At 38.4% G+C, this 27,255-nt stretch overlaps 1 protein-coding gene across 1 annotated transcript in view; it reads left to right on the forward strand.

Moving 5' to 3' along the window:
* The window catches only part of LOC128114211 (zinc finger protein 431-like), a 29,393-nt gene extending 2,874 nt beyond the window's left edge, over positions 1 to 26,519 (forward strand). Inside the window, exons 2-5 of the mRNA XM_052744037.1 lie at positions 1,915 to 1,978; positions 22,039 to 22,165; positions 22,364 to 22,424; positions 23,505 to 26,519. Coding sequence (XP_052599997.1) covers positions 22,132 to 22,165; positions 22,364 to 22,424; positions 23,505 to 24,801 — 1,392 coding nt within the window. The 5' untranslated portion in view covers positions 1,915 to 1,978; positions 22,039 to 22,131 and the 3' untranslated portion in view covers positions 24,802 to 26,519. The remainder of the gene's footprint in view (positions 1 to 1,914; positions 1,979 to 22,038; positions 22,166 to 22,363; positions 22,425 to 23,504) is intronic.
* Positions 26,520 to 27,255: the final 736 nt, after the last annotated feature.

Consider the following 27,255-nt stretch of genomic DNA (forward strand, 5'->3'; position numbering starts at 1 on the left):
ACCAGGCAATCAAGAATCTGGACAAAGAACTGAATTTTCATGAAACCAAAATACTGTGGTTACACCAGTTCAACTTAAATAGAAGCACTGGATAAAATGGTGTGGCCCTGCCTAACATGACTGTGTTTTTCAGGTTTAAGATGCATACTCCAAGAGAAATGATGCGAGTAGTATTTGGTGTGCCCTAATACAAATCTCTAGCCTTGGAGCACATGGTCATAACAGAATTATTTGGGATTATAATTACATTATTTCCACTATCTCTTTCCTGCCTCCAACCCCTCCCATAAACCCTTCTTTGTTTTCTAATCCATGGCCTCCTTTTGTTTAACAACAGTTACTGTTTGGATGTGACCTGTGTTTGGTTGCAGGACCTACCAGTTGTGAAGTAAAGGGTTGGCTACAATGGACATTGAATGTGTAATAGCATGTGCACACATAGAATGCTGAGCCTTTGAAGAGGAACAGGAAATGCTCTGGGAGAATGAAAGATTTTACTAAACAACAAAATTCCCAGATTAGGGTCCTGTCTGATCATAGTGTGGCAGGACAAACCTGGGAGGGTTTTTGTTCTCTGAGTCATTTGATCTCTGCTCACCCAGTAGAGTAACTGCCAATGTCCTGAAGCCCAAGCTGGGTGGTCCTAGCTAATGAGGGGCTCTGGGAAGGCTTAGCAATCAGGAATACCAGTAGGAGATAGTTTGTAGACTCTTTCCAGGATTCTCCCCTTGATCTGCTGTAGGGAGCTTTAAGGAAGACCACAAGCCATGCCATGGTGAGTGTGGGGGCCACTGTCCCCAGACCAGGAAAGGCAGGTTGACTAAGCTGTCAGAGCTGCTTGGACTGGGATGAACCATGAGCCAGACTGAGGTTCTGTTGGTCCCTGTGGTGACCCTTGGCCTCTGAGGTATGTTGAGTGTGGATTCCCTCGGGAGGGGGAGGCTCTGCCATCCTGGCATGGGAGACTATGAGCTTGTAATATCACTTCCTCATGCTATGTAATTGAGGCTTCCTTCATGCTATGTAATTGAGAATTGCTTTGAATACCTAATCCTGCCTCTGCTGCCCAGTGCTGGGTAGATAGTGTCATAAGTCCTTCCAGTCTGGGCCTTGACTCAGCAGTGAGAAGGAAAAATAGACCAGTTGATGAGAGATCTCCAGTCTCTCTGGCTTTTAGAGACTTATAGGGACTTATAAATGAAGAGGGACCTGTGCAAGAATTGAGTTCATAGACAAACTTTGAAGCTGGTAGAGTCACACTGCAGAAAAGGAGAAGCAGGACTGTGGTTGAGAGCTTTGCTACTTCATCAGTAGTTGAGATTAGCAAAGTGGAATTAGGTGATCAATTTTAGATGCTCCATAAATGTCCTGATTAGCCGTTTCTTGGGGTCCACAGACCAGGGCAATCAAGAATTATTATGAAATCTGATTATTATGAAACCAAATTGCTATGGTTACAGTAGTTCAACCAAAATAGTTCTGGGTAAAATGTTGTGGCCCTGCCTAACAACACTGTTATTTTTCTGCTTTTAGATGTATACCCTAAGATAAAAGGTTTTGAGATATCTTTGATGTGGGCTAATACAAATCCCAAGTCTCACCTGGTGGTGGTGGTGGCGGCTGCAGCTGTGCACGCCTTTAATCCCAGCACTCAGAGGAGGCAGAGGCAGGTGGATCTCTGTGAGTTTGAGGCCAGCCTGGACTACAGAGGGAGTTCCAGAAAAGGCACAAAGCTACACAGAGAAACTCTGTCTCAAAAAAAGAACCAAAAAACAAAAAAACCAAAACCAAACAAACAAAAAAACAAATCCCTAGTCTCTGGAGCACATGGCCATAAAGCCTGTTTCAACTCTTCAAAATAATTATTTGAGATTATAATTCCATCATATCCATTTTCTCTTTCCTGTCTCCAAGGTCTGCCATCACCCCTCATTGTTGTCTAATAAGTGGCCTGTTTTTCTTTAATATCAGTCACACGGTAAGTTACTGTGTGAATGTGACCTGTGTTTGGCTGCCAGACTCTCAGCTACAAGGCAATGGGTTTGCTGTACTGCACATTGAGTGTGTAATGGAATGTGCACACAAAGGACCCTGTGCTTTGGACCAGGAACAGGATGTGGTCTACGAGAGTAGAAGAATACCTACTAAAATACAAACTTTCTAGACTAGGCCCCATTCTACTGGGCTAGGAGGGCAGAGCTGGAAGGACTATTCTGTCTGAGTCATTTGATCTCTGATCACCCAGTAGGGGAGCTGCTAATATTCTGAGGCCCAGCTGGGTAGCCCTAGCCAATGAGGGACTCTGGGAAGGCTTGGCAATGAGGAGTACTAGTGGCAGGTAGCTTGCAGGTTCTTTCCAGGATTCTCCTGAGATTCTGCTGTAGTGCATTGTAATGAAGACCACAAGCTATACCATGGTGAGTGTAGGGTGTTCAGAGCAGATCTGCTGAGCTGTTCTTTCTACTGAGATTTGGATGGACTATGAGCCAGACTGTGGTTCTGTTCATCCATGTGGTGACCTGGGCAGTCATCCTAGTTCTCTGAGCCTCACTGTGTATGAATTTCCTGGGGAGGGGGAGACTCTTCAGTCCTGGCATTGTAGGATGTGATGCTTGTGATATCATTGTCCAGTGTGCGCACACAGGCATGCTTTTGGTGTGCAGTGGGAAGACAGATTGGAAAACTGTGGTCTTGTTTCTAGAAGTTCTGAATATTGCATTCCTCTTTCAGGTTTGTCTTAGAAAGTGTTACAAACAGTTTAGAAACTGGTAGAAAGATGGTGATGGTGATGTGGATTGCCTTTTAGCAATAGATGATTAGAATGTTTCTAATTTTCTGCTACCACCAGCCACAATGGTGTGATTCAGTGAAGTTTAGTTTCAGGGGAAAACAGGAGTTTCTGAGCTGCAGAGGTTTCTCAGGTGTGCATGATGTTGTGTGGGTGGGTAGGGCAGAATCCACATCTTGTGCCATAATCCGTGTGACAGGAAGCAGATTTTAAATTATTCTTCTATGTTGTTTTGGGATTGGGCAGCAGTGGGGCTGGGTTTACCTGAAAACACAAGGAGGCATAAGGGGCTGCAGAGCCATAGCAAGAGATCACCTCTGTTTGCCTCTGTCTTTGGAAGAAATGTCAGTAGCTGGTGGATCAGAAATAACATTTTAAGGGTCACTTTGAGTTAATTTTGTGAAAGCTGTGAAGTCTGTGTTTATTTAATTTCTGTACACATAGAATCATGGGTAGCTGGGTAACATTGGGCAAGATCACACTTTTCCTGGCTAAGTTTCCTTTGGTCTTTTGATTAATAGTTGACTATATTTTCCTTCCTTTGTTCTTGGCTTCTTCTCTCTATCCCCTTTATTCTTTTATCAATATTGTACACATTCTTGATTGTTGTAGTTTTGTGATAAGTATAGAAGTCATATTATGTCAATATGTGTACTATTTTACATAATCCCATTCATCATTCTGAGTGCCTCCACTGTGAATGTAGCTTTGTAATCAGCTTTCCTCTTATAAATTGTTGGGCACTGTTGTTGGATTGTATTCATTTTATGCTGCAAATTTACCATAAACAACATCTTAATTTTGATGCAGCATGTTCCCAAGGATTACTTCTTTGCTTCTTTATTTATTGAGGTTTTGTTGTTCTTATTGTTATCAATCTGTGAAAGACTTTTGGTTTATTGGATAAAATGTCTTGGCAGGTGGCTCAGCACATATTCTTTTTGGTGATGACCTGAGTTCAGATACCAACACTCGAGTTGAGAGGCTCATAACTATCTACTATTCCAGATCCTGCAAACACTCTCTCATGCACAGTCACATGCAAAAAATAGCAATACATTTGTTTTCAAAAGTGCTTGTGACTTATAAAGCAATTAGAGCAAACCAAGTTGCTTTAGGTGAACACTGATTCTTTAAAAATCTGTTTTCTTGCATTTTGTTTTAAAAAGTTTTCATTTCCTCACTCGAATGCAGACTTACAGGCAATCTTCAATTATTGGAAACAAAATGTTGTCTAAGTGATCCTAACTGACATCCTTTTCTTTACTGTAAGAGAATTAAATCCTTTTAGTAGCCAAAACTATTTTCTACAAAGTTGAAACCTCAGAAGGCTTCAAACGAATCTCTCCAAATTTGGTGGAGCACCCTCCTCACACAACCCATTTTCTTTTTCTTTCTTTCTTTCTTTCTTTTTTTTTCTTTCTTTTTTTTTTTTTGGTTTTTCAAGACAGGGTTTCTCTGTGTAGCTTTGCAGCTTTCCTGGAACTCACTCTGTAACCCAGGCTGGCCTCGAACTCACAGAGATCTGCCCTCTCTCTTGATCTTAGAGACTTGCCTCTGCCCATTTCATAGCATATCTGTGTTTTCCAGTTGTTGCTATCTTTATGTTTGGGTTTTAGCTGCTTAAGTGATTGGATATGGCTTTGGATCTTTAAAATCTTCTTGTATATTATTGTCTCTTTTTCCTTATTAGCTTCAGCTGTCAACATGTCATGGCCTAGAGTCATCTGAGGGAACATCAGTTGAGAATGTGCCTAGATCAGAATATCTGATTGCTATATCTCAAAGGGATTGTGTTGATTATGATTGATGTTTGAAGTCTCTTCGATTAAGTTGGCAATATCTCTAAGCAAGTTGGTCTGGGCTGGATAAGAGAGGTAGCTTAGCATGACCAAGAGAATAAGCTAGGAAGAAATGTTCCCTCATGTTTTGCCTTCATTTATTAGCTTGAGTTTGTATCCTAAGCTCCGGCAAAGATGGACTGTGACCTAGGGACATCAATCAAATAAATCTGTCCATTACCACAGTTCCTTTTGGTTAAAGAATTTAATCACAGCAAAAGGGAAGAAAGTTGGAACAAAAAGTGGTACCTCAAATGTGATTTTTCTTGCTGCAAAGGACTTGAAATTCTTAGGCCTGCCCTTACTATCATGAATGGAATTGTTTTGTTGTTGTTTTGTTATCTAGGCCAGGAGGCCACTGATTCATGGCAACTTTCTTCCTAGCTTCTGAGTGCTGGGGTTATATGACATGTTAGATCAGAAGAGCTAGGTTTACTGCTTCTTGTAGAGTTAGAAATGAAAGTGGTTCAGCCAATGAGAGCTATATAACAGAGTCTACAGAGCATGAGGGCATTTGGTCACAACCATTGTGCCATTCACATAATTGGGGGGATGATATGGGGGATTTAAAAACAAATATTCCAAGTGTGGAGTAATGGTAACCAAATTTGGCTGCTTGTCAGGAATGCAAGAAGAGTTTACTCCACCTTACTCAACATCATTTGAGTTACTGTGAATCATAGCTATTAGGATATGGATCCTAGGAAATGGAATTTTGAATAAAAATGATTTAATGTTGGTATTTGTAATTTGTAGCTCTAGAGAGTTTCACAGAAGGAGGAACTCTCTACTTGGCATCACATGGAATCTCACAGTAGAGGGGTTCTTTGCTAGTACATGTATTCTGTATTTTTTAAAGTTTAAGGACTTCCCTGTCACCTGCCTATATTAATGGATGGTATTTTAATTTGTATGCATGGTAAATTGCCAACTTTGTCCTATGTTAAAGGTATCTAGCTAATGTTTAGCACTAGAGAAGTTTCAAACTGGTGTTAGCAACTGCATAGACCAGTGGATTTTGGTAATTGTAGCCACTGTTGCTTTAGATAAAATTATTTTAAGCACTAAAATCTTCCCACTCATGAAGTTGACCTAAGATGGTTCAATAGTAAATCTAAGTTAGTTCTTGTATGTTTGAAAAGCAATCACACATGACAGTATGATTGTACTGACTTTAGGTGCCAGCAATTATTTTTAAAAGTTTATTTACATGTATTTGTGAGATCTTGAGATGACTCATCAGATCAAAGGACATTGCTATACAGGGGCAATAAGCTTGTTCCTGGGAACTCATGGTAGAGAGCAACCAGTCATGAAAGTTGTCCATTGGCCACTGCATATGAGATCTAGCATGTATGTGTACTCACACATCACAGAGATATATCACACACACACCTCTCTTTCTCACACACATATACAAATGCACACACAACATAAACATAAACACACACACAAACACTGCACACACAAATACACAGGCACTACTCAATCACAAAGACACACAAACACAAATACACACATACACACAAATGTGTGCACAAACATAAAGACACACACAAACACAAATAGACACACATCACATAAACCACACACACCACACATACATATGTAGATGTAACCAACTGTCTTATTAAATGAGAAACACAGAGCCGATTCAGAGAAGAAAAGCCAAGAGGTCAGAACTGAGAGCCTGCTTCAGCCAAGAGAGCTCTCCGAAAAGGACCTACTTCCTGTGTGTATGTCTTTATATAGTCTTTCTGTTCTGCCTTCTCATTGGTTGTAAACCCAAACACATGACTGCCTCGTCACTGCCTGTCTGTAGAGACTTCCAGGTCTTCTATGGTTGGTATTGAGATTAAAGGCATGTGTCTCCAATGCTGGCTGTATCCTTGAACACACAGAGATCTACCTAGCTCTGTGTACCAAGTGCTGGGATTAAAGGCGTGCGCCACCACCACCACACTCTTGCTATGGCTCTAATAGCTCTGACCCCCCCCCGGCAACTTTATTTATTAACATACAATTAAAATCACATTTCAGTACAAATAAAATACCACCATATTTCCCCTTTTCTATTTAATAAAAAGAAAAAGGTTATAACTAACAAAAGAAAAACTATATACAAAAGTACATTAACTATATACATTATATACAAGTAATAAATACCTAAACAATGTCTAATCCATTTGTATTTGACAAATTCAGAGAAAATAATTCCATTATCTATCCTATTTTGGTAAGTCCAAAATGTACCTAATTCACTTTCTATCCTAACTAGTCTTCAACTATAACTAACTAACCTTCAACTATAACTAATCTTCAACTCCCTCAGAGACCCAAGAAGGAAATATTACCTAACAAAAATAAAAACAGGAAGTGTATGCAAGCAATTTCCAAAAAATTTGTGAGTTGACAGAAACAGCCAGCTGCCTGGACAGTCACCTGAGGTTTCTCCGCAGTCCTGGGGCATCATCTTCAGCCTATAGGCTTAGCATATCTGACAGACTCATTTGTGAAGTAGGATGTACACAAGGTCAACAGTTCAACCTCACATTGGATGAGAGCAGTCCATGTACCAGAAACACCTGAATTCCACTAGTGTCATGTCATGATTCAGGATTTTAAATTCTGGAAATTGTTGATGGTTTTTTAATTCAGCTGTCCATTCTTCTTGGCTGTATATATATGGCTTCATCTCAGCATCCCATTCTTCTCCACATCCCTCTATTAAATGCCAGTCTACCATTGAGAGGTGTGAGCTTAGTTACTCTTTAAGAATAACTGTTTTAGCTGCTGTTCCATTGCACATCAGAAGCCATCAGCCCACTGCCTGTTCAGCTGCCTTCGAAGAAAAGGACACTGTACCTTTCCCAGATTGTAAAGGCCACTTCAGGGATGGTGCCATATTGTCCTGGCCTCAGAAGATGCCTTTAATAAAGCCATAACCACACTTGTCTTGGCAAGAATCAGTAGTCCTTTGTTTCATGTCCTGTCTCTCCTGTTTGTCAGCAGTTGATTTGAGGATACTTTGTTGTCCAGTGGCTAACTTTTGCCACAATGAAAGTTAACTCCATATGCAGTGTCTTCAATGCCCATATTTTCTCTGAAGTAGATTGGTACTGCCAGGAGCCGACATGTCTCAAAAAAGAAAAATTTTCTAAGTTATTAAAACATTTTAAATGCCATATTCTGTATATCTCTGAAGGGTTTGAAGATGACCTGTCTAAAATATATCTGCTCAATTTTTAGAACATATCTAATATGACTACAAGTTCTATTGTAATGTCTAACTACTAACTTTCATTTCTTTATATCCTAATAGTTGGTAATAATAACATTCAAGGATCAGAAAATTGCATTGTTAAATGAACGGTATAAGTACAATTAGAAATATACATATAGCATTTTCTAACAATATCAATTTCAATATATATAATTTGTATACAATATAAAACAATCCAATCCAATGTAAAGTATTTAAAACTAGTAATTGTCCTTTTCTTCTTTTCTTTTCTTTTCTTTTCTTTTCTTTTCTTTTCTTTTCTTTCTTTCTCACTTTTTTTTAAACAAGAGCCTTAAATCTAATCTCCTTTGCTTAGCCTTTCTCCTAACACTTGACAACAACTTGTAACCAACCCCCCTAAACAATGAGAATTATCCCAGAACCAAAACCCATTAAAAAGACCAAAAAACCACCCACCCCACACCACCTCTTTGGGAATGTGGGCGTGGTATTCTTAAAATTGCTTCCTGCTGGGTATGGGTGAAGTTATCTTTATCCTGAAAGAAAAATTTTAGGTTAATTGTCAAATTCTAGGAAAGGTAACTATATTCTTCATTATCCAGTCTGTGTATAATGCCAAAGTTCAGGGTTTATCCCAAGTCCTTATTCAAGTAGTCTTTGAGACTGGATCATCTCAGCTAGTCATCTCAAAATTGCTCTGAGCACCTTGTAGTTCAAAGCTGATCTGTAGATGATGTTTCTCAGCTTAGTGATATTATTATTGTCCATGTGGAATTGTTGTTGTTGTGGGGCCCCATCTTCTTCCTGGAGACTTCAGTTGATGTTAGGCCTGGCCGTGATTTCCTGCAAAAAACTGATAAGAGACTCGAACATAAAGACATATATATGCAGCTAATTGAAGCCTTTTTTCTAGAATTAGTTAGTACTCTATATGACCATTCATATCTTAACAACGTTTAAAATGTATATATATCTATATATCTATATATATTAATCTTGTAAATTTTGACCTCGAACTCAGAGATCTGCTTGCCTCTGTCTCCTGAGTGCTAAGATTAAAGACGTGAGCCACCACCGCCATGCTCTTGCTATGTCTCTAATAGCTCTGACCCCCAGGCAACTTTATTTATTAACATACAATTAAAATCACATTTCAGTACAAATAAAATACCACCATATACATACACACAGATACACACACATCACATCAGCACACACACACACACACAAACACATATATACCTACAAAAAACTTTCAGAAACAGTATTAGTATTTAAATAACATTTAGGATATGTGTGTTGAATAAATTTATACAGGATTGGATTTTTTTCTTCAATTTGTTAATTTTTATTTGTATGCTGTAACAGCATGTTCTGAAAAGTTCTGACCTCATAGAACTAGTCTTTTGTGCTAGCCATAAAATAAATATTTGCAAATTATGATACTTGGAATACTTTGACTACTATTAGGAGAGGATGAATAAAATATTTTTGCATTTAATATTAGTTTTGAAGAATCATTTTAATCTTTATCAGTACCATAAAAGGCTGTGACTATTGGAGACACTGAAATTTTAAAGACTCTTTAGGATTAAGTAATAAAGGACTTTAATATTTTGGTGTAATAAAAGTAGACCTTGTTTTGATTCAGTTTGGTTTTTTGAAACATTCTTTATATGTAGTCCTGGCTGTCCTGGAACTTGCATGTAGACCAGGCTATCCTTGAAGTCACAGACAGCCCCTCCTGCATCTGACTCCCAAGTGCTGGAATTAAGGTTTACACCAGCATTCTGGCTTTTATTTTAGTTTCTTTGAAATAGTCTCAATATGTATTCTTGGTGAGCCTGGCATTGTTGAGTAGAGCAGGCTAACTCAGAGGTCTTCTTGCCTCTGACTCCAGAGCCATGAGATTAAAGTATGTGCCAACACACCTGGTTGAGATCTTTTTTACATGATCACTAAATGTCAATGTTAGTTGTGCTTTGAAAAAGTAGAAAAACACATGTGGGCTAAAAATTTTTGGCCAGACTTACTTATTTTGTGATCTGGTCATTAGTAGACCAAGGTGACTTTGAATTCCCTACTCACCTGAGGATGACCTTGTCTTGATGCTCTTAGCCCCACACAAGCCACTGTCCAGCTCATGATTTAAACATGTAAAATATGAAAATGTTGCTTATTTTTCACACTGCATAAATTTTGCTTCAGAGTTGAAGAATAATCTTGTTTTTTATTCAAATCTGTGTGATTTCTGTTTGCTTTTTGTCATTTTGGGCCCATGTATACACAAATTAGTTCTAAATAATCATTATTGCTCAGCTTTCCTTTTAAAAAGCTTACTTCCTTTACAATTATGTTATTTTTGCTTAGATCCCCATTATTCTGGATAATTTTCATCTTGGAGTGAAACCTAGGCAGGGCTCATGCTAGGCAGTTGCTCTATTATTAAACTACTGCCTTCCTTAGAAATACTTGCTTGATATGTGAAAATGTTTTCTCTTTGATATGATTTCAGTAAATAGATCAAGCCCTTTGCTTAATAAATCTTTTTTTTTGTTTTTTCGAGACAGGGTTTCTCTGTGTAGCTTTGCACCTTTCCTGAAACTCACTTGGTAGCCCAGGCTGGCCTCGAACTCACAGAGATCCGCCTGGCTCTGCCTCCTGAGTGCTGGGATTAAAGGCCCGGCAATAAATCTTTTATATTAGTTTTTACTTCGTCTGTGGGTTTTCTCATAGTAGGATAATTGTGGTGTTTTATGACTTAATTTCTTAGTTTTTTTTTTCAAGATTTATTTATTTATTAATGTATGCAGTGTTCTGGCTACATGTTTGCCTGAAGGGCAGAAGAGGGCACCAGATCTCATTACAGATGGTTGTGAGCCACCATGCGGTTGCTGGGTATTGAACTCAGGACCTTTGGAAGAGCAGCCAGTACTCTTAACTGCTGAGCCATCTTTCCAGTCCAATTTCTTAGGTTTTAAGGCTTTTTTATTTCATGTATTCTTTGAACAAAGACTCATGCTTTCCTTGTGAGTAGTATTGAGACTGTTTAAGTATAAGGAAGTGTCTTTCTTTTTGTCACAAACCCTAAAAAATGTTTTAGATAATTGCATTTGCCCTGTCTTTAAAAATTGAATTAATGAATTAATCAACACATTTGAGCTAGATTTTCTGGGTAGCTTTCCCATAATTCATCTATGTAGACCAGGCTGGTCTCACTTCCAAGAGCTGAGATTACAAGTGTGTGCCCAGTAAAATATCACTTATCTTCCAGTTATTTACTCTCGTAATATATGTCTAAATTAATGATTGTATATTGCAGCAAATGTGAATTCTGCTAACAAACATAGCTCTTGCTTATAGGTAGGCAATCATTGGGATAGACATTCCCTATTCTTCAGTTGGGAGTTAGGATTTTGAGTTCAGATTATTTAAATACATTTTCAGTCCTATGGAAGTATGGAGACATGTGTGTTTAAATGTCACTATTATTATTTCTCTGTAACAGTAACAATGTACCAGGAAGGTCCAAACAAATACAAATTAAGGAATAAAGTTTTCCTGCAGTCCCAGAGTATGTTCCTCTAGGCCTCTGAGAACAGATCATGTTCCTTATAGGGACATTCAGTGCCTTGCTTTGTCAAAGCATAATTCCTGCTTAGCCAGCTTGCCTTTTAGGATAAGCTTGGGGTTTGCTGTGAATTTAGGGGTCTGGGGTTGAGAATGAGGTGACAAGAGATTAAGCATAGTCAGAATCCAAGGGTTCTCTTGTCTGTAATTCAGCGGAGTGAAACTACATATGCAATCTTGGTGCTTGTTTTTATACTATTGCCTCATTATGTTTATAATCCAAACCATTATGTAGCCACTTCTGCCATACTTTTTTCCTTAGGAAATTTCATACTTGAAGGTAGTAACTTTTGTTTAAAGTTCTCTATGCTTGTATTCTGCCTATATGTATGTCTGTGTAGCACTTGCATTTCTGGTACCTATGGAGGCCAAAAGTGGATGTCAGATTCCCGCAACTGGAATTAAAGACAGTTGTGAGTTTCTATGTGGATGCTGGAAATCAAACCCAGGTCCCCAAGAAAAGTAACCAGTACTCTTAATTGCTGAGCCTTTGCTTCCTATCCCCCAGTTTTTTGCCCCCATTATAGGAAATCTGTTTGATCTTGTCCCTGTTTGACGTTATTGCTATTGTTTGTTTAGTTTAGTTTTTTGAGATAGGCTCTCAGGTAGCCCAGATTGACCTTCACCTCATTTGAATTCTTGAACTTCTGATCCTTCTTCTCTGTCTCAAGAAGTGCTGGGATTACAAATGTACACCACTACCACAGCTGTTACACATGTTGTTGGTAACATGACCACAGGGCAAACACTCTACCAACAAGGTGAGCTACATCCCAAGCCCCTACTAGAGTGTATTAAGAGCAATTTTTGATTTTCATGTGTGGTTTAAATACTCTACTACAGGCTTCTGGTAATCAGAGATTGTTACTGTAAATTGTCTATTCCTAAAAATATTGACATAATTGTGTTCTATAATGTTCATTCTTGAGAATCACTATTTTAATTTAAACCAGTGGTTTATCTTGTTTGGATTGTATTCCTGAAGTGACTAATGTTAACTGTGAGTCCCTTTGAGTAAGAATAAAAATGAAAATACCAATACTACATGAGCAAACATTGACTTTCGCACATTTTCACAATAAATTGACTTTTGAAAGTAAACAAGCACAATTGAAAGCATCAAAGCTCTTCTCATTCAGTAATGACTCAGTGTTTAAAAGTCTTGGAGACTGATTTATGTTGCAAAGCCACTTGGCAGATAAGTTACTATCTCTTTAGTCACATCTGATTTTCACTTGAAACATAGTAAACCAAGTTGCCTTCTATTTCACAATATTTTCATTGAGTTCACTGATTTCAGTAGTTAGACCTGTCCTTAGTGATAAAGGAATTAGGCTACATTTGAATGAATGTTAGAGGCTGTAAAAAGGTTTCTTATGAAGGAAAATGAAATATTTTAAGAACTGGTGTCAACATTCTTACTGTCATGAGTTTATGGTTTTCAACTCCTGTTTTGAATAATAATTTTGTAATAATGCTCACTTCTCAACAATCAGCACACTGTCAGCTTACCAGTACTTTCCTGTGCAGCTTTAAAAAAAAACAAACAGTTCTGGGTTTAAGAAGCATTCATTTAATTTATAGGTGCTAGGGTGATGTTTCATGTTGCAGTTGCTTATCTTCTACCTAGGCTCACAATTGACCAAAATCATGTTGAGAAATTCAGGGTTATTAACTGTTTTGGTTTGTTGGCCATACATTAGCCACCCTTTATTTAGTTTAGGATTTCATACATGAGTATATTGTATCTTGACCAAATCCATCCCTTTTTCCCGCCCCTTCTGTGCCCCTGCCTCTTTTTGTTTCCTCTTCTCCACTTCACAGGATGCTTTTAGAATCACTGAGTTCACTTAATTCTTGGAAAGGAAAGGGTTTATTTGGCTTACAGGTTCAGTTCACAGTCCATCATGCAGCAAAGTTAATCAGGAACTCAAGGCAGAAGCCTAAAGACAGGAACTGAAATAAGGACCCTGTAGGAATACTGCTTATTGGCTTGTTCTTCCTGGCTTCATCAGTTGTCTTTCTTTATTCTTTTCTTTACTTTTTCTATTGAAAATAGATTTTTCATGCAATTGATTATAATTCCCTTGTCCCCAGTTCCTCCTTGATCTTCCCCTCCCATCCAAGTCTTCCCCCGATTTTTCACTGTCTCTCTTTCTCTCATTAGGAAAGAAACAGGCATCTAAAAATTATGTTTGCTTTCTTACACACTGCTGTACCAGTTGCCCAGGAATAGTACAGCTCCACAGTGGTCTGGACCACCCTTCATAAATCATTAATCAAGGAAATACCCTATAATTGAAGTTCCTCTTCCAAAATAATCCTAGTTTATGTCATGTTGAGGAAAAGCCAAGCAGGACAAGGACCATGAGTTAAGAGCTAGCCTAGGTTATGTGGTGAAAATAAAATCAAATAATGTAACATACAAACTAAATAAATAAATAAACCCTCACAATTAGTTTATCTTTTAGCATTACTCTTTTCAAATAACTTGATCCTCTTCCCAAGATTTACAATATTTGCTTATGAATGCAGGTAGTATTTTTGCCTTTTCTTAAGTTTGGCTTTTAACCAAGCTTGATGATTTTGTTCAGAGGTATAAACAGAGAAAGGTGCTCTGGATGTAGGTATGATCTACTTCAGGTATCATACACTTTGATCTTTATTCCTAAATCAAATCTCAGGATGACCCCAGAGAAATAACACCCAAAATTGTCCTCTTGCACCCTTATGAACATTACACCCCATATACACATGTGTACCTTCATATGAATACACATGCAAAATAAAAAAATTAAAGATTAGAAATAATGAGAAGTGAAAATGTCTAGGAGTTCATTAATATGACTGGTTTTTGTTGCTAGAGGGCAAGTTGAATTTTGGAACTTAAGTGGGCTGAGAAGTCTTAGAGACTAAGATTCAGAAGAGCCATTTATGTTAATAGACTTAGTAGGAATGATTGAGTGTAAATTAATGGAGGAAATGTTAGCCAGGAGTAATGCCTATAGCATCCCAGAAAATGCCCTTTCATTAGGGGAATAAAAGTACAAAAGCACACTATTTTGTAGTTGGAAGTTTCTCTGATCCCACCCAGCCCCTGCAGTCCCACATCTGCTTAATAAATTAATCACCCAGAGGCTTATATTAATTACAAACTGTATGACCTATGGCTCAGACACATTATTAACTAGATCTTATAACCTAATTCAACCCATTCCTGTTATTCTATGTCTTACAGTGTGGCTTTGTGGCTTACTGGTACTTTCACATCTTGCTTCTCCTGGTGGTGACTTTCAGTGTCTCTCCTGACTTCCCTTTCTTCCTCTGTCTCTTCAGTTTGAATCTACTACCTAACCTTATTCTTCTTTGCCATTGGCCAAACAGCTTTATTTATCAACCAATCAGAGCAACACATATTCACAGTTTCCAAGAAGATATCCCACAGCACTACTTGTCTTGTTAAGTTAATCACATGTTTTCAGTATTCTACTGTTTGCACACACAGATTCCACAGTGCTTTTGTGAAGGCCAGAGGGAATTTGTTTTCTTCTAACATATGGGTCTTGTGAATCAAACTAGTCTTTAGCCTTGGTTGCAACAGCCTTTATTGTCTGAGGCAACTCCTTATCCTTCATATTTTTTTATTACTTTTATTTGCGAGGGCTAATTTGCATATGTGTCTAAGGATCTAACTTAGATGATCTTGCATGTCTATCCTTAATACATTAGGCATACATAGGTTTGCCTGCCATTCTAGGTCTTAATGCAGTTCAGCATAACTTTCATTCAGTTCTACTATATGCAACCACGTAGATTGCTTCTGAGTTTTACTATTTGTGTACTCATGTATAATGTCCTGGTGATCATGTGTACCTACAAATATCCTTAAGGTCATTAGAATCAAGCTGTTTTAAAATTATTACTTATAACATAATTTTACTATTATTGTTCTCTCTAATCACATTGTTCTATCAGTCATTGTGTAGATACTTAAATATTTTTTAGGAGAATGGGTTCAATTTCTGTGTGTTAGTTGAAAGCAGCAATATTTCTTTCTGGTGTGCAGTAACATTAAGTGTACCACATTTGCTTCTCACTTTGCTCATCAAATCTAAGATCTCTGTTTGAATAATGTACATTGGTCATTACATACTTAGAGCAATTATAGTATATATACATATGATATATTAATGCCACTTTTTTTTAACTTAAAGGCTCTTAAGCTACTATTTCCAGAGGTATATTTTGTTGCTGCTCTGTATCTTTATGATAAAATGTAAGCAAAATATAAAAAGTAATAATAATGTAGTGATATTCATATCAAAGTATATACCTTTACACTTATATTTATGTACTTTTAGCAAAGTATATACGTAGACCATCATTGTGGAAACACTCCCAGAACTAAGAGTAAAATACAATTCTGGATTTAGACTGCTTTGAGGGTGTATACGGGACTTGAGAGGGTGGTGAAAGGCTATACAGCGCTGGTTTGGTTGGTGCTGGATACTACGGCAGTGCTGGTTTGGTCGGCGGTGGAAAGGTCACAGTCACGACAGAACCCAGGGTTATCTTTTAGAGCTCTATTAGGAGAGAGAGAGAAAGAGAGAAAGAGAGAGAGAGAGAGAGAGAGAGAGAGAGAGAGAGAGAGAGAGAGACTGAGAGACTGAGACCGAGAGATGCAGAGGGGGGCGTGGAGAGAGAGAGACTGAGAGAACGCATGGCGGTGCATGTCCAGCTTTTAGGCTGGGATGCAGTCACCTGCTGATGACATAATAAGGTGCCAGACAAGACCCCAAGCTGCACATATACAGAATCCTTACATTGCAGACTTTTGCTTATTATTAAAAAAAAAAAGCAAGTAAATAGGAATGAATAGGGGAGTTGTTTCTCTCAAAAACTGATTCCAGCTGACTGGTGGATGTTGGTTGGCTCTTGAGGGGAACAGGGAGGGGGGTCTTCCAAGGTAGACAGGTGTTGTTGGATGATGGGCTGTCCATCCTGGAGCCATGCACCTTTCTTGCCTTGGCACTCTGGCTGCTTTTGTATCTGACAGGATGCTGGTGAGACAGGAAAAGCCTGAAGTAGGTCCAACCTGTCCTGATGGATTTAAGCTGGTTTCTGGAGCTTGGGAAAAGTTTTGAAACATGTTAAGAAGCAACCATGAGAAGATTAGTGACCATATGTGGTGTTTAATACTCTGCTTATATTGGTTAGTGTTAATGGGAGAGACAGAGAGATTCGAACATGTTAAACTTTATCAGAGACAGATTATTTTAAGGCAGTTGTTTCCTTTACTAGTTTGGCATCCAGGAGACAGGTGATCAATTGTTAAAAGCATTTCACAGTAATAGATGTTTATATTAAATTCTGTTTTTGTAGAGCCCAGATTAAAGTCTGTTTTTGTAGAGCCTAGACGCTTTTGGGTCTGGGGGTCTAAATACCTTTTAGCTGTTACAGTTTCTTACTTGATGATCTCTGGACTCTGGTTCTGTGGTAGTCCTTTACCATTAGCTGAACAGTGAGTTAGAACAGGGAACTGGGAAGAGAAAAGCTTGTGGTGCATGAGAACTTATTTCTTTGGAATTAGGGACAAGACAAAGATCAGGACTCTGTAAGCACAGGTGGGTGAGTCTGGAGTGAGGCACATGGAAGCTCCTATCTTAGCTGGAAATCTTTTCCCATTAAGTAAGTCTGAAAGTGCAATTAAATCTGGTGAGGTGGGTAAGGCTGTCCTCCCTACCCCAACAATAGGGAAACGAGGAGAGATGACACCCCCAAACACCCAGGACTGAGTCAGTGGCTTTGGTGTCCAGAAGGATAGAAATGGATTTGCTTCCCTGCTGCATTCTGGGTTCCCTGCAAGCCTGTAGCCAAGCCTAGGTCTGCTGGAGGTCTTAGCTTGATATTCCCATGCATCTTGGTGCCTGGGGGCAGTCAGCTGACCTGTTGTCTTTCTAGGCAGCACTTTCAACAAGGTTGTTGATGGCCTGGCAGGACACTCACTAGCCCGTGGCTGTTTTCCTCACTGATAACAGGGACCCAACAGCTTTCAGGAGTCAGCGAGTGCCAGCACTTGGCAGTTTTGTTTTCAGGCTTTGATCTCTTCCCTGGTACACCTTAAATGCCACAGTTGACCCTTTTGCCTGTGGTGTCAGGAGCCTTGTTCTCCAGATGCTTAAGTTTTAGTCAGGAAGGTCTGGGGAACAAGAGATGGATTTTACTCCATGTCTTGAATTTTTTATTTCCTTTATGATTGCTGGCTTAGGGACAGCTTTTTGGAAGATCTGCCAGAAGGCAGACTATAAACTGATCCTTTTGGAAGACTTGCCTGAGGCTATAAGCTGATTTCTGGTTTAAGAGCCATCCTGACTACTGTAAACTTATTTGCATGGATCTTAGCCGATTCCAGACCCATCTGTGCCTCTCATGGCAGCTTGAGAATGAGTGGGAGGAGTGTTAAAGTGAGAGTCAGCAGAAGGGCCCATACAACAGTACAGAGCCCGCCCACTTGAGCCCTCCCACTGCCGGAGAGTGGAAGGTGGAAGTCAGACAGACAGAAATGGTTGCACATGGCAGTGAAAAAAGAAAACATCAGAAATGGGGAGGGAGAAGGGTTCAGAGCTTTAGCAGAAGTCTTGGGGGATAAAGTAACTCTTTTTATTTGCCCATTTGCTGGCGAAGTTCCTGTGAAGCTGTTATGTGGCCAGATTTAATGGTATCTGCCCCTTTTTCCCATGGCTGCAGCCGAGAGAAAAATAAAAAATTAAAATAACAAACCGGGATCAGACTCTAATCTCAGGCATCCCTAAGGCAAGGAGAAAGATCTATGAATCAGCATAGGTTACCCCAAACTGCCGTCATGTTATGAATAAGGGCTGACCCCCCAGGGGCCGGACAGCATATTCTATACTTAGTCAAGATAGAATGTGTCCTGGTACACAGCCGAGGACCACCCCTGGGGTGTCCATCACGAAGAATATAGGTCAGGCTGCAGCTGTGGGGAATGGCAGAGGACTCACCAATCACACAGTGCAGCTGCTGTGGCAGAAGCAGCTGGACACGGCGGGTAGGATGTGGCTGCAGAGGCAATTGCAGGACTGTGGTGGTGGCGGTGGTGGCGGTGGTGGCGGCAGCTGGGCAGGTCCTTGGTATAGGTTTCCAACAACACTTGGCCCCAGACGCCGATGTGTGCAGAATTTCCTATCTGATATCATGCCACCACTGAAAGGGTATACAGCATTGGTTTGGTTGGTGGCAGAAAGGTCACAGTCATGACAGAACCCAGTGGTACCTTCTAGAGCTTTATTAGGAGGAGAGAGAGAGAGAGAGAGAGAGATGGGATAATTTAATTTAAGAAAAGCTGGCAGCCAGGCTATGGGGTGCATGCCTTTAATTCCAGCACTTGGGAGGCAGAGGCATGTGGATCTCTGTGAGTTCAAGGCCACCTGGGCTACAGAATAAGTTCCAGGAATGCCAGAGCTGCTATACAGAGAAGCCCTATGTCAAAAAAAAAAAAAAAAAAAAAAGCTGACAAGAAACAAGCCAGGCTAAGGCCTGGACAGTCCTTCAAAATTCTTGCTTCACAGAAGAAACTGCTGGATATTCTGCAGAACACAGAAGAAAATGACTGTAATATTTGCCAATACAAGGCAGACAGTCCTTCAAATATTATGTTTCACTAAAAAGTTTGCCAGATATTCTGTGCCTGTAGGCTGAAGATGGATGCCCCAATAATTGCAGAGAAACTTTGGGTGGTTGTCCAGGCAGCTAAATACCTCTGTTGTTAGATAATAATACATCCTTTTGGGTCTTTGATGGAGTTGAACACCAGATAGTTATAGTTACAGTTTTCATTAGTCATGATAGAAAGTAAATTAGGTGTGAAAGTTTGTATTCACTAAGATAGGATAGATAATGCATTATTTTCTCTGAATATTCTAACAACTACAAATGCACAGAATATTATAACTGTAGTTCTTACTTGATGACTATTTTGTTGTATATAGTTTTACTATGTTAAAGTTAGAACCTTTCTTTTTATTTAGACAACAAAGGGGAAATGTTGGAGAATATTATTTTAAGGTGCATTACTTTTTGTTTATACTGCATTTGTTTAACTCTGTGAAGCTGTGTTACTGTGCCTGTCTAAAATACCTGATGGCTTAAGAAAGAGCTAAAGAGCCAATAGCAAGGCAGGAGAAAGAAAAGGCAGAGCTGGCAGGCAGAGAGTATAAATAGAAGGAGAAAGGGAAAAGGAAGAAAAGATCAAGGAGCCAGAGAAGGAGGAGGACACCAGGGGCCAGCCACCCAGTCAAACAGCCACCCATGGAGTATAAAGGTGAAAGTGAGATATGCAGAAGAGAATGGTAATAGCCGAGAGGCAAATGGTAGATGTGATAATTTAAGTTAAGAAAAGCTGACAAGAAATAAGCCAAGCTAAGGCCAGGCATTTACAAGTAAGAATAAGTCTCCATGTGTGATTTATTTGGGAGCTGGGTGGTAGGCCTCCCAAAAGAGCAAAAACAATCAACAATATTCTTTGTTGCTTATGTTTCTATTTTCAGGTTTTGAACAGTATTATTCATTTCTTTCAACTGTTTGTTTCCTTTTTCTTGGCTTTATTTAAAGGTTTGATTCATTTCCTCCAATTGTTTGTTTATGTTTTCCTCACTTTCTTTAAGGGATTTATTAATTCCTCTTTAAGGACCTCTATTGTCTTCATATAGTTGGTGTTAAGGCCTTTTTCTTGTTCTTTGGCAATGTTGGAATATCCAGGGCCTGCTGTGCTAGGATAGCTGGATTCTGGTGGAGACTTATTTCCCTGGCTGTTATTGAGTATGTTTTTATCCTATCGTCTAGGCATCCAGGTCTTGATTTCTGGGTTTGTTAAGTTGCATGGGTGTTATATTCTTTGGTTTTTGTTCCCTCTTGGGGTTTTTCCATAGTGTGATGGCTGCATGTTGCCTGATTTATTGGTCTGCTCTGCTTGTGTTCATAGGGAATGCCTGCTGGTGTTGGTGGCTGGGCTGTAGCAAAGGTTTGGGGGAAGGAGGGTTGGAGAGGATGGTCTGTAAGATCCACAGGAGGGCAGGAGAAAGTGAGGCTTCAGCTGGTGATCTGTTGAAACAATAGGGACAAGCCTTAAGAGATTTGGTCTGGGAGAACAGATCACACCTCTGCCTTTTATGCTCTTCCTGCCACATCGTTCACAATGATCCCTGAGACTTAGGAGGGGATTGAGCTATATATGTTGCTTTAACACTGAGCATTCCTAGTCACTTATCCTTTGCACCTTGGCCAGATATATATCACCATGTCAATTACAATCTACTTCAATTAGAAGCATGTAAGTTGAGGGATGGGAGGCCCATTGACCTATGGATATAATGGGAGGTTTAATTCCGTGTCCACTTAGCAGCATAATAGTAATGCATTCATCTCTAAGGCCCATGAACTTTCTATTCTTAAGTTCTTAGTCTGATAATGGTGCCAGGCATTTTTTTCATCTTGTGGAGAGGGACTTGGATATAGTCAGGGAGTGGTTGCTTACTCCTATGATATTTGTACTACTATTGCACCAGTAAACAGTTCTTGCCAGGCTAGTTACTATTGTAGCTTGAAGTGTTTGTAGTTGGACATGACTGATTATTTGTCTCCCCCAGTAGCTTGCATAGCACCTTCCATCACTATGAAAACAAGTCAGTATGGATAAAGCTTCTGCTTCTTTACCACTTCGACTTTGCCATGCATGCACTGTGACTCAAACATATGGTGTCTTTGGGGATAACCAAGAGCAATAGCAATACAATGTAATGTTTGGGGAATTTGGGGGACCTAATTAGCAATAACTCCAAAGAAGTAACTTATAAAGGGCACAGAAGTTTTATTTGTTTACCTCTGGTGTCTAGTAGGAGCATTTTTGTTCTGTTTCAGAATAATTCCATTTTAAGTCTCTCTCTCTCTCTCTCTCTCTCTCTCTCTCTCTCTCTCTCTCTCTTCCCCTTTCTATGTGTGTGTTTGTGTCTCTCTGTGTGAGTGTATTTTTGTGATATTAAAGTGTAGTAAATGTCTGTGTCTTTTTCAAAAGATCTTTTGTTTTATTTATCTCTTTCCCTTCTCCCTTGCCTACCCTACTTCTTTCAACTCAGAGGCACCTGCCTCTGCCTTCCGAGTGCTGGCATTAAATGTGTGAGCTAATACACCTAGTTTGACCATCTTATTTTTCTTTTTTTGTAATAATTGTTCATAAACTTCTCTCATGTATACTCTGTACTGTTGATCTGTTTACTTGTCTCTCTATGTTTGCTATTAGGTATTTCTCTTGCAAGATGATATCCCATTCAAAGGGTACAGAAATGACAGAGGTGAACTTCCTATTCAGTTTCCTTCTAAATTGATTTGCTGATTACATTATAATGGCTATTATAGGAAATAAGTGTGGGGATCACAAGAATTATATGATTATATTATTAATGAAGTATACATTAACAATTTCAGTATCATACTTTGTACATATGTATGGGATATTTTAGAATGGAGTGACCTATAATGATGTGCATATCAACTTCACTTGGGAAGAGTGGACTTTGCTGGATCTTTCCCAGAAGAATCTCTACAAAGATGTGATGCTGGAGACCTATTGGAACCTTCTTACTATAGGTAACACTGAATATTCTCTATGATTTAAAATAAGGTGACAACTGTTCCTTGGTTATTGATGCCCTTCTGTAATTTTATTGAGAAAGAACAAGAATGAGCTGAATAAATCAGGCATATTTAAGGTTCACTGAAGATATTAACTGATATTTTTGCAGTTTTCAATGATATAATATACATTTTTCTGGTACTGTATTTTAGGATTCAGTTGGGAAGACCATAATATTGAAGAACATTGTCAAAGTTCTAGAAGATATGAAAGGTAATTTTCATGTCCAAGCTGATACAAATGTGCCTCTGAAGAAATTATAATGTTTTATACAAAAGCAACTGTATAAATAAGCATAGCTTAAAGTGCATTGATAATTATTAAATTCTCACAAAACCTTATACCTCAATTTCAGGTAGGTGAATTTCATTTGCAAGGCATTCTTTTAAGAAAGAAGTCAAGAAAACAATGCCTTAACTGATATCACTATATGAATCATAGCACTATGAAAGCTATGCTATAAAACTGTCGATACATTTATTTCATACAATTCATATTACAAAAGGCATACACAGTGAATAGATGATTAGTGTATCTTCAAAGCTTTCTAATAATAAAATAGTCCATAGTAAAGCTAGTGTAACTCATATACTTGTTGTGATTGTGCTGTTTAGTGAGGGGGCAGTTAGAGTCAAGAATCAAAAGGCAGTTGTTATGAAAAAACTGTGTGAATTGAATGTGGATAACTTTTATTGGTTATTCTTCCTTTACTATATATATCATATGTCACTCTGAATACAAGTCAAATGAGCATAGGGCTATGGAAAGACATGACATACCTCTCCCTCAGAACAATTAGAAGATATGCAGCAATCCCCACATTGTGTATAATTGTTGAATTTGATTCAAATATACAAGTAATTGGTTTTCCAGGTTCATTGTTAATGCATCATCATACTCATACTGCAGATAATTCCTATGAGTACTAGGACTGTGTAAAAACTTCTGTTTGTCCTAGTTCATTTAGCAAATGTAGTATGACTCACAGTATAGGAAAATTTATTAATGCAATAAAGGTGTTAAAGCTCTGATTTTTTCCAGTTCTCTTCAAATATGTGAATATCTCATATAGAAAAAAGATACTGTAAATGTGAGCCATGAAATAAAGGATCTTACCATCACAGGTATCTTCAAAGATGCAGGGGAACAACATGAGTGTGAACACAGTGATAAAACCTTAAGATCTAATTCCTCTTTACAATTGAACCAAATTATAAAATTAATCCATACAGATATAAAGATTAAACTGTTTTGAATGTGAAAATGCTTTTACATGTGCCATTATCCTTGCAGGCATGAAAGAAGTCAAACTGGAGAGAAACTTTCAATATATACTCAATGTATTAAGGCTTTTGAACATCTCAGTACTCTTCAAATGCATGAAAAAGCACATACTAGAGAGAATCCCTATGAATGTAATCAATATGATAAAACCTTTCCATGTTACAAAAGTCTTCAAATGCATCAAAGAACACATACTGGAAAGAAACCCTATGAATGTAATCAGTGTGATAAAGCCTTTGCACAATTCAATCTTCTTCAAATACATCAAAGAACACACACCGGAGAGAAACCCTTTGAATGTAATCAGTGTGGTAAAGCCTTTGCATATGTCAGTAATCTTAATGTGCATAAAAGAACACATACCGGAGAGAAACCCTATAAATGTAATCACTGTGATAAAGCCTTTGCACGACACAGTCATCTTCAAAGGCATCAAAAAAAACATCCTGGTGTGAAACCCTATGGATGTAAGCAGTGTGGTGAAGCCTTTGAATGTCACAGTCATCTTCAAATGCATAAAAGAACACATACTGGAGAGATAAGCTATGAATGTAATGCATGTGGTAAAACCTTTGTATGCCCCAGTCATCTTCAAATACATCAAAGAATACATACTGGAGAGAAACCCTATGAATGTAATGAGTGTGGTAAAGCCTTTGCATCTCGTGGTCATCTTCAGACACATAAAAGAGTCCATACTGGAGAGAAACCCTATGAATGTAATCAGTGTGGTAAAGCCTATGCATATGTCAGTGCTCTTCAGATTCATAAAAGAATACATACTGGAGAGAAACCTTATGAATGTAATCAATGTGATAAAACCTTTGCATGTCACAAAAGTCTTCAAATGCATCAAAGAACACATACTGGAGAAAAACCCTATGAATGTAATCAATGTGATAAAGCCTTTGCATGTCACAAAGGTCTTCAAATGCATCAAAGAACACATACTGGAGAGAAACCCTATGAATGTAATCAGTGTGCTAAAGCCTTTGCCTATATGAGTGCTCTTAAAATGCATGAAAGAACACATACTGGAGAGAAACCCTATAAATGTAATCAGTGTGGTAAGGCCTTTGCACAATTCAGTACTCATCAAACACATGAAAGAACACATACTGGAGAGAAACCCTATGAATGTAATCAGTGTGATAAAGCCTTTGCACAACACAGTCATCTTCAAAGGCATAAACGAACACATACTGGAGAGAAACCATATGAATGTAAACAGTGTGGTAAAGCCTTTGCATGTATGAGTAATCTTCAAAATCATGAGAAAAAATCATGCTGCAAAAAAATCCTATAAATATAGTTATAGTGGTAAAGTTTTGCACTTTATATAGGAGTAAATCTTTCTATGTGCAATCAATCTGTTAAAGCCTTTCCATATTACAGTAGTCTTCAGCTATCTGAAAAAGATACTGAGGGCATCTTATTATAAAGTATTTGGTAAGATCTTTATCCAACACACTTATAATTAGTTACACAGGAGTGCATATTTTGTAGAAAAATATTTGACAGTGTTAACAATCTGTGCAATAATTATGGTGTCCTTTTTTATATTGTTTGCACCAGCAAACTCATGGAAAAAAATAAATTTATGTTTTTTTATGAAGGCTATGTATAGGGTAAAAGAGCCAGCCACACAAACACACTGACCATGAAAACAGAGCCAGTGAAAGACACTCTTTGGCCCTGAAATCAGTTCCAAAACCATACTCTGACCCTGAAACTAGAGTCAAAGAAACACACTTTGTCCCTGAATCAAGAGCCAGTGATAGAAACACCCTGACCCTGAAACCAAACCCAAAATGTTAAAAGTGGCCAGTGAAAGAAGTACACTTTGGACCTGATACCAGAGCCAAAGAAACATACTCTACCTTTGACCAACTAAGCACAAAACCAACCATTCCCTGAGCTTGATACCAACCAATCCCTGAGCATGAAATCCAGCCAATCTTTGAGCTTGTTCAAGCCCTGTGCCTGTTCAGTTGGCAGCTACCTTTTACTACCCTGGCAGAGGCAGTCACTCTCCTAAATTCCTTCCTCTCAAATAAATCTGTTAAATAAGTTTTGGGTGAAGACCTTTCACTGGAGCAGATCAGAAACTCAGTATTACATTGGAGCAGAGAAACAATGGACACCTCGGTTAGAAAATTCCCTTAAAGGAGCAAAGCAGAAGTAACAGCTTTTCACCAGAGACTGCTGCATTTCTGCAGCAGTTTCTCCTTTACTTGAATGAAGCAGAGAAGTAATATTTTGGCCTGGAACTTAGATGAAATAATACCTTTCTCCTCACAGCAGTAGGTATCCAGGATATCTTTCCTTCACAGCTGTAGGTATAGTCTGACTTCCAACAGTCAGGGTATCTTTCTGTTCAGAGCTAAAGGTATCCAGGAGACCTTCCTTTCATAGCTGTAGATATAGCATGATTCTGATAGTCAGAGTACCTTTTCCTCTAGAGCTTTAACACTTGCACTATGAATTTAAACAATAACATAACCCTTTCAGATTCTATACTTCTCTTCAATTACATGAAATAACTGATTCAGGTGTAAACTTTTATGAATTTGTATTAGCTCCTTTTTCATTGTGATATAACTTATAAATGAGTTTAATTTGGCCCTTGGTTCCAGAAGGGTACAGGAATACCATGAAAGTGGCATGGCAATAAGTGTCAGACATGGCAGCTAAAGCAGGAAGCTAAGAACTCACATCCTTAACCTGCAGCATGAAGCAGAATGGGAACTGGAAATAGTGTGTGGATATAAACTCACAAAGCCTTTCCCCAGTGACATATTTCCTTTAGCAGTGCAGCATCTGCTGAATACTCCCAAATGAAACCACCAACTTAGAAGGATTGATTTCTCAGACTTCATGCCTAAATGTTGCTCTTTGTTACATGAACCAATTCATGGTGAAGAAAAACTTTGTAAGTAAGCCATTAGATGCCTCAACCACTTGTGTACAGGAATGAATGCTTCCAAAAAAAAATCATTCATGAATAAAAAATGGTTTGTTTAAGAGTTGTTTTAATTGTAATTATGTGATGTCAGTGTGTGTTGTGTGGGTATGGGAGTTTGCATGCTTGTTCCTGAGAACTTAAACCTTTGGGTCATCTTGTAGCAGGAAATCCTGGGAGTTGTCAAAAATCGGACCTTGGTCCTAAGAATGAACATATCTTAACTGCCCAGCCATGTCTCTACTAATGTAAATATTTCAAAGTCTACTTATGTCATTTTGAAGTCAGAAAATAGGTAGAAACTTATATAATAGAAAAACCCTATTCATGTAAATGATTTGGACATCACAGTTGTTTTTAGCTTCAAGATAATAAATCATGTTTCATTTATTTTTCATTGTAGCCTTGAAGGAAGTAAGTTATCATGTTCACACAAGACTGATTTTGGATATCATTGCATTGTGGTTTCTATTTTGAAACATTTGAGATAGATACTAAAGTGTGCTATATGTGCCACAAATCCATTTAGTTTATTATTAGTTTATTTTGTGGTCTTTATATTCCTTTTATGGTTTTTGTTCATCTTCTATTGTGCTTTTACTTAGTGATAGGTATTTTTCTGCTGCAATGTATTGAATGGTATCATCATCTAAGTGTTCCATTGTTTATTGAAATATCAGGTATTGTTTCATCATACTTTTCAAGTAATGATGCCTGTGAAATAGTAGTAGGTTGTTGTTCCTGGTTTTGTTTTTCATGTTTTTACAAATTCCTTTGAGATTTTGTTGTTTGTTATTC

Source organism: Peromyscus californicus, unplaced genomic scaffold, assembly GCF_007827085.1.
Source record: "Peromyscus californicus insignis strain IS unplaced genomic scaffold, ASM782708v3 Scaffold_19__1_contigs__length_69161282, whole genome shotgun sequence".
NCBI classification, from domain to species: domain Eukaryota; kingdom Metazoa; phylum Chordata; class Mammalia; order Rodentia; family Cricetidae; genus Peromyscus; species Peromyscus californicus.